The 8,859-nt window shown below is 33.6% G+C and overlaps 1 protein-coding gene across 1 annotated transcript; it reads left to right on the top strand.

The window, feature by feature from the left end:
* The first annotated feature begins 5,068 nt into the window (after positions 1-5,068).
* Positions 5,069-8,654, top strand: LOC25488788 (protein RETICULATA-RELATED 4, chloroplastic). Its single transcript, XM_013603776.3, has 8 exons — positions 5,069-5,723; positions 6,092-6,160; positions 6,921-7,052; positions 7,371-7,424; positions 7,501-7,545; positions 7,829-7,962; positions 8,200-8,325; positions 8,419-8,654. Exons 1-8 carry the CDS (start codon positions 5,157-5,159, stop codon positions 8,465-8,467), a joined length of 1,176 nt encoding a protein of 391 aa, XP_013459230.1. The 5' UTR covers positions 5,069-5,156; the 3' UTR covers positions 8,468-8,654.
* The last annotated feature ends 205 nt before the right edge of the window (positions 8,655-8,859 follow it).

Here is an 8,859-nt window from a genome sequence, read left to right as displayed (position 1 = left end):
TTGTTTGATCAAAATATGACGTGTTTAATAACAAGTTTTTCTCATGAGCTTATGACTTTTTTTAGAAGCTATTTCAAGTAACTTTTTAGTTTATACCTTACAGTTTTTTACATTTTTCTCCATTTTTGACCTTTATAACTACCCACATTCAAAGTAACTACCCATGTTCTCTTTTCTAGTAAAACCATCCGCGTTAGTGCTTGCACTTATTTTTTGCTTGCTATTATTTTTCCATTGAATCAGCATGCATTATGCACTTTTTATGAACTTGCTTTTAACTCTATTTTCATTTCTATTTTCATTGCTTTAATTTTGGGATTCATAAAATATATGTTTTTCTAAATGGAAACAAAATTTATAATTTTAAATAAAAATATGCAATAGTAGAAATTAAAAACGGTTAATTAAATAAAAAATCTCACGCTTATATAACATATTTACCATTTTTTTTTAAATAAATATCCCAACAAGATTTAAGATTGGAAGCTTCATTTAGACAAACCAATGATCTTAATCCAAGGCCGCCCTCATCTAAATCTGAGCAAACTTTCTTCCAAGCCACAGTCACCAATTTCTTTTTGTAGATGTCGCCACTCTAAATGAAGTTATTTATCCATTTCTCAATTTCTCTTAATAGACTAACCGGCCAAGAATACACACTCATAGTATGAATAAGCATGCTTTGAACAAACAGATTTCACTAATTGCACCCTTCCAGCAATTGATAAAAGAGCAGCTTTCCAGTTAGCGAGCTTTATTCTAACTCTATCTGCAATGTGTTGGAAATGAATTTTCTTTGGCCTACCTTTAAAAATTGGAGCACCTAAATAAGTAAAAGGCAGAGTACCAATGGAAAAACCAAGAAAAACTTTCATGTTATTTAGTCTAGCTTCAGAAACTCCACCAGCAAAAATTGATGATTTGCCTAGATTAATAACTTGTCCGGAACATCAAGCATATCTAGTGAAAAGATCCTTTAGTGCCTCTAAACTGGATTGTTTCCCCTTGCAAAAGATCATGAGGTCATCTGCATAGAAACAATGAGATGGGATGTATGCACTTCTTGAAGCTTTGATTAAATCCACTTTTCCTTCTTCAACAAGTTTTCCTATGCCCCTACTTAACACCTCTTCAGCAATACAAAATAAAAGAGGAGATAGAGGATCTCCTTGCCTCACTCCTCTATTACATTTGAAGTATCCCTATTGTGCACCATTAATAGAAATAGAAATGTTAGCTGAATGAAGTATAGAATTGATCAAGTTTCTAAAGGTCTGATTGAAACCAAACTTTTCTAAAACATAGATCAAAAACTCCCAACTTAAAGTATCAAAGGCTTTGGAAACATCAATCTTCATAGCTAAATTCCCTCCAAAACTCTTCTTATCCAGAACGTTGATTGCCTCTGAAGTAAGTGCTATGCAATCTTTTATCTTTCTTCCTCTAATGAATCCCCTTTGCTCTTTTGAAATTAAATTGGGAAGAATTTGAGATAACCTGTCTGCTAAAACCTTTGAGATGATCTTGAATTTGAAGTTTTCTAAGGCCAAAGGTCTATATTGATCAATACTGTCTGCATTTTGAGTTTTAGGAATAAGGATGAGAGTATTTGCATTGTAATTTGGAGGAAGCCATCCAGTTTGAAAAAATTGTAAGACTGCATCATAAACATCTTTACTAACAATTTCCCAATATTGTTGAAAGAAGCTAGCACCAAAACCATCTGGCCCTGGAGCACTGTCATGATTTAGATTGAAGACTGCATTTCTAACTTCAGCTTCTGAAGGAATCATAGTGAGCAAATTATTTGTTGTGTCATCAATCAATTGGGGGATAACTTCATCAACAAGCTCCTGGTCCTGCAAAACAAAGTTAGAGGAAAAAAACAAGGATTTATAATAATGTTTCTGATAGTGGAAATAATTTTTGTTTTGTTTTTGATTTTGGTAACTCTGAAAATATTTGGTATTCCTGTCACCATTCAAATGCCAGCCAACTTTAGCTTTTCCTTGCCAGAAGGTTTCTTGTCTAAGTAGGGCTTCATCTAAAGAGGTTTGTGCTTATTTTTCTTCTTGCATAAGCACATCAGAGTGTCCATGAAGATGTATAAGATCTTGCACAGCCTTTAATTTATCTTCAGCTTCTTTAACAAAACAATGTATGTTCCCAAACACCTCCTTGTTCCATATCTTTAGCTTCTCTTTCAAAGCTTTCACTTTACTACTCAAAATGTAAATAGGGCATCCTACCACTGGAATCTTCCAAGTGTTGGTGATAATTTCTTTGCAATCTGTGTGAAGGGTCCAAGCTTTGAGAAACTTGAATGAAGATACAAAGTTTGCAACATCATTCTTGATTTCAAGCAACAAAGGATAGTGGTCAGACTTACTTCTTACTAGAGTGGAGCAACTAATTAATGAGGTTAAATCAATCATCTGTTGGTTACAAATGGATCTATCAAGCCTTCTTTTTGTGTGCCTCCTGCCATCTCTTCCATTGTCCCAAGTGTAAGCAACACCTCTTGTAGGAATGTGAATGAGTTCAAAGGTATCAGACCAGGTTTGGAAATCTTGCATGGGGGGCCTAGCTGGTAAGAAAGAGCCATTATGCTCATGAGCACCAAGTATTGTGTTAAAGTCTCCAATAAAACACCATGGTGCAACAAAGTTGGTTAGTAAGAGGTTCAGTTTGGACCAGAGCTCTTTTCTTCTAATGTTACTAGTTGAAGCATAAATGGCAGAAAAATAAAGGTCAAGGTTATTTACATTGTAAGAGAAGGCAATTTGTTGGTCATCTATATCTAAAATAGTGGGGTTGAGAGATTTTAAGCAAAAGCACCACAAATTAGGGTGAAGATTTCCTCTCGAATCTTGAAATTTCTCATGAGGTTCTGCTTCAATCTGTTTCAATAATCTTTGTTCTGCTGCCTCATCTTCTGCCATATTGTTCCAAGATTGATCCAAGATTGTTCTGCTGCCTCATCTTCTGCCACATATTGTTCTCGAAGCTTAATTTTACCAAACAGGGCTTAAGTCTTTTCAGCAGAATCTAACAAGTGACATTCTGATTATACATTATCTTTCCTTTTTTATTAATATTATTGCAAAATAGAATTTATTTTTATATGCATTTATTTACACAAATAATAATAATTTTCAGAAATTAAAACAACTTAGATTAAAATTATAATAAAAAGAATTAAAATCAAAACTTCATCGTCATCTTTCCCATTTTTTTTTCTTAAACTAAGTTCATTATAGGAAATTCTAAAAAAAAAAAAAAAATGGATTAATCTTCTTTCTCGAATCTCACTCAAAAATTCTTCTCTCATCGCCCAATCGCAATTTCTCCCATAAGACACACACTTCGCATTATCAACCTCCAAACACGTCGTCTTCTCCATCACCTTCAAAAAAATTCAAAATACCCAAATCCAATTCATCTTCTTCTAAACTCTCAGTGACGTCATTTTTGTCATTTCCGTTCTTAACTACTTTCGACATACAATCGTTGATTATATCTCTTTATTTGCATCGACATCAAAGGAATCATCGATTCTGCCATTTCATCGTCACCATAATGGATGGAGGAAGGGGAGACTAAGGGAGGAAAATAAAGCAGTTTTGGATCTAATTTACTTCTAAAGAATTGTCACTTGTAACTTCAGATCTGAATTGTTTTTAAAAAATCTCAACTCTGATTATTTTAATTGATATGGGGTTTTACAAAGAAGAATAAGAAAGTGAGAATTTGGAATGGGTTGAGTTAAAACAAGAGAACATAAAGTTTAATTATTTTTTTTATCAACAAGTGTATTTTATTGTTTTTAATCTTGTTTGATGACATCTTCATTTCCTTCCGCAACTAAATATATTTTAGCTTCCACAACCCAAATCAAATAATTCTTTCGAAAAATGTCAAGAGTTTCAAAGTGAAGTTTTGAAAGATTTGACATTCGTTTTAATATCAACAAATTGTGAGATTAACCAGGTTAGCTAAAATATAACTACCAAAGTCTTAAGAAAAGAAATCAAAACCGAAAAGTGATAAAGAAAATAATATCCTCATAATGAATGGTCATTATCTAATATATAAAAGTGAATTTGAAAAGAAAAAAAAAACTTTAAAACATGACTCATATTACTATTATTTATGAGATTTATATTTGCAGTTGACAAGGAATCCGAAACTTTGAAAGAAAAAAAAAGCAAGAAGCCAAAGAACATATTATTTTCATCATGCTTTGAGATTATACATGGTATTTTTAAAGAGAAATGTTATCAACATTCTTTTTTCAACACTCTTTTTAAGACTCATTCTCGTATTGGATAAAACCAATGTATGACCCACCACTTTAAGTGGAACTCATTTCCAAAGTATGAGACCCACAATAATTTAAGCCAATTAAAAAGTAAATGTTGAAAAGAGTGTTGAAAAGTGAGTGTTGCTAACATTTCTTATTTTTTAAATAATGCAGAGGAGCAACAAGAACATTAGCTTTCGTGAGAACTTGCACTACATCGGTTTCTTTTTCACTTAAAAAAGAAGATCATAAACATATGAAAAATATGAGAACAAATCAACTAAATTATATCACGAAGACGATTAAGATCTCAAATAAAAATCGGCATTTTTTAATTAATTCAATTTATCCAAAGAGAAACAAGATTTATTTAAACAACATATTAAAAGTTACCGGGTTTGATAAGTGTTAAAGAAAAACTAACCCAAATTTCATAACTAAGTCTTTAAATCAAAACATAACAAATACATTTACTCAAAAATAAATAAATATAAATAAATAAATAAAAACAAAAGGAGTTGGGTTACGATTTCTTTACACACACACACAAAAAAATAAAAATAAACTAAAGATTTATTATCTGTTAGTAACACATAATGATGAACTTCGGAAGTACATTGTACTTTTTTTTAGTTAAATTGTGCAATTACACACAACATTTCAAATTAGTTTTTTACATGATTTTTTAAATAAAAATCTCAAACAATGCTTCGATTGAATTGAATTTTAAATTCTAAAATAGAAATAAAAATAAATCATTTCAAACTATCTTATCAACAAACTCCCCCTACACTTAGACCCTCCATTTTTAACTGTCACCAACCAACTAATCTCTCTTTCTCTCAATTCTCAAATGGCTATGGCTTCTTTCTCCAACATTTCAACACACTTGTTCACTCATCACACTCACACTCAAACCAAATTCTACCACTACAGCCATTCTTCTTTACCAAGCTACATCATCACAGCCCGCCATGAAGTTTTCACACTCTTCTCTTCCAAGCTCAATCATTCCTCTGCCTCTGCACCCATTTTCATGCCAAATCATTTGATTCATTCTCCGGTTTCCACTTCTTTCTCAGCTGGAAATGGAGGCGGCTTTCCAGGGAGTGGAGGTGGTGGTGGTGGGGGAGACGACGGTGGAGGTGGGGAAGAGGAAGAAAGGGACAGAAATAGAGAAGAGGCAATGCTGGTTTTAGCTGAGGTTGGAAGGTCAATGGAGAGTTTTCCGGTGGATTTGGCTGTTGCTGTTAAGGCAGGGAGGGTGCCGGGTTCGATAGTGAGGAGGTTTTTTGAGTTGGAGGAGTCAGTTGTTTTCCGATGGTTGTTAAAATTTGGAGGGTTTAAGGAAAGGTTGTTGGCTGATGATTTGTTCTTAACTAAGCTTGTTATGGAGTGTGTTGTTGTCATCTTTACCAAGGTTTATTTCCATTACAATTTCATGCATTGTCTGTGTGATTTATGAATATGATACTGTTGTTTCCCAATTCCAATGTTTAGATTAAATTAAGAATATTTTATAAGCTAATTAAGATTAAGAATATTTCTTGTTAAATAAGATGATTACTAGCCTAAAAAACAAGTAAAATAGAGATATAAGTTGTTTTAGAATATGAGATATATTTGACCAGAATAGAACTTGTATTTGGTGCTATGCAAAATGTACACTCTTGGGATTAGGCGTGTCTTTTTGTGTGACACGCGAGAGTGTCCAGTTTTTGTGTCAGAGTTTGTACTTCATATAGTGTGCTTGTGCTCATATGTAATGGATATCTTATCTGTTTTCAGGCAGCTGCAGAGTTGAAGAAGCGAAAAGAAAATTTCTCAAAGGAGATGGATTTTGTTGTTGCTAATGTGGTAAGCTATGAACAAGATATACTCTCAAACAAAAAATTTGAGAACTTTTCTTGCCTATGACTTTCCAGGATCAGGGTTTAAATTGTTATTACTTTTTAGGATGATGAAAATCTCTGATTTCCTCATAAGACACAAGAGTGTATAGTTTTTCATATAAATTTTTGTTTGCTACATGAACATTTGTGGTGGTAGTGCTGCAAATGATGCTTTTTGAGTTAAATCAAAGCACAAAAACTAGGGCATATGCCATTTTCAAGAAACTCCTCCGCTGCGGTGCATGTTATTTAGGCCAATTGGTCAAATTAATAATTAGATATTAGTCATTTACCATGATAGTTCAGCATGCCATCTGCATCATTTTCGCTTTTCCTTCCAAAATGCAGTTGATAAATAAAGCTTGATATACACATTTATAGCTTATACTAACTGATACATTTGTAGAAGAATGAGCATAACTTGTGCAAAGTTGTTATAATAAGCATTTTATGCGCATTAGAAACTGACCGCTAACAAACTTGGTTCCTTAGATGCTGACATGCAAAATGTGGAACTTTTTATGTCAGCTCTATCTATTAATGAATCATTTTTAGCCAATCTTCATCATTCATTCTTTTTCATTCCTATAATCTGCTAAATGTCGTACTTTAGCTTTTGTTCTGACAATCTTTGCTTTAACTTGTACTCTGATGTAACTTCATCTAGTTTCTTTATTATGTAAGAATTTGTTAACCATCTTATTCAGTTTGTTACTTTATCTTAGGTAACAGGCATTGTAACAGGTTTTGTACTAGTTTGGTTTCCTGCTCCAACTGTTTCTCTTAAACCTCCTCCTGCAATTAGTGCTGGAATTATTGCCAAATTCTTCTATGGATGTCCTGAAAATGCTTTTCAGGTTAAGACACTCTAGCTTTCTGCATCTCCTTTTCATATTCGGCATAAAAATCCAGTGTTCATCATATAAGTGCTTATTAATTTCTATAACAAAATATAATGTGATACTCAAATAAACCGATCCCACGGGTTCAAGTCCTGGAAACAGCCTCTTGTGTAAAAGACAGGGTAAGGCTGCGTACAATACACCAAAAATGGTGGGACCCCTTCCTGGACCCTGCGTATGCGGGAGCTTCAGTGCACCAGGTTGCCCTTTACTCAAATAAACCGATCCAAACATATATGATCAGTTGTCGATGAATTTTCATTGTCTCAACAGGTGGCTTTGGCAGGAACATCATACACACTTCTACAAAGAATAGGTGCTATAGTGGTATGTGTTGGATCATTTAAACCAAGTCAAATAATTATATCCTTATAAGTGAAGGTCATCTCCATCTCTTATGCAGCGTAACGGGGCAAAGCTGTTCGTAGTTGGAACCGGTGCTTCACTGGTAAAAACGCAATTTACCTTCTTAACAAAGCTATCCTTTCAGCTTGTTCTAACATTTTCATACATTCTTTAAAATTCTATGATTTCGCCAAACTTGCTCTTGATCCTTGCATATGGTGAACTTCAACGTTCTGCAAACAATCAAGAAAGTGGACATAGGGTTTATCTCCTTGTGCACTTTGTCTATAATTTCAGCATGAAACTTGAATATTTGTCTAATAATCAAAACAAATCACAGAATCCATGAATTTCTAACATGAGTGCTTGCAATATTTTTTATTCAGGTTGGTATAGGTATAACAAATGCCTTGATCAATGCACAGAAGGCTGTAAATAAAGCATTTACTGTTGAGAATTTACCTGTAATCTCAACCAGTGTAGCATATGGGATTTACATGGTAGTAGTTAGCAACCTCAGGTATTCCATTTTCCTTCAACAAACTACTACAGAATTCCAGACAGTTAGTAATCAATCAAATATTCTTGTGCATATACTTTTTCGCACTTTTGAGGGGTAGCTTGAGTGTGAAGTATAGTAAGCTACGTAGCACCGACACTTCATATTGAAGACGTGTTCAGTGTCTGACACTTACACATATGTTTAAGTTCAGTAATTTATATCCTCAAATTATTGTGGATTTGTTTATGTGATCAGGTATCAAGTACTAGCAGGAATTATTGAGCAACGGATTCTGGAACCATTGCTACGCCAAAACAAACTTATACTAACTGGAGCATACTTTATTGTTAGAACTGCTAATACTTATTGGGGCTCCCTACTGTAAGATTATTGATTTATCTCAGTTAATATTTGTAACCTAAAAGTTATTATGTTCTTCTCAGTTCTCATGATTTGGTATATATCTTTGAGTAGGTGGGTGGATTTTGCAAGATGGGTTGGAGTCCAGAAGATAAAGGCTTAACCAACCATTACCTTGCATCACAAGATATAGTATATATGAGTTCAATTCAAAGCTTGAGTATATTTGTTCATTCATAGAACTATGATTGGTTGGTTCTTCTTTCTTTTTTTTCTTTTGGAAGTGCATAAGGGTCATTTACTTTGTCAAATAATTTTATATTTTCATTTTCTAAAATTGTGTTATTTTACTTGTGTTTTTTTTTATAAGCCAAGAGACAGGTTGGGTATATGGGCGAATATGAGACATCCCAACTAAGTTGGCACCTCTCAGAAACCTCCATCCTATACTGTCTACTCATGGTATATTATTAAAGACATCTACTCATGGTATATTATTAAAGACAGGGCCGGCCCTAGCCAAGTGCAACAAGGCCCTTGGCACAGTGCCTCACC

The sequence above is a fragment of the Medicago truncatula genome, chromosome 3 (genome assembly GCF_003473485.1).
Source record: "Medicago truncatula cultivar Jemalong A17 chromosome 3, MtrunA17r5.0-ANR, whole genome shotgun sequence".
Lineage (NCBI taxonomy): Eukaryota > Viridiplantae > Streptophyta > Magnoliopsida > Fabales > Fabaceae > Medicago > Medicago truncatula.
This window is presented reverse-complemented; position numbering and strand designations above follow the sequence as displayed.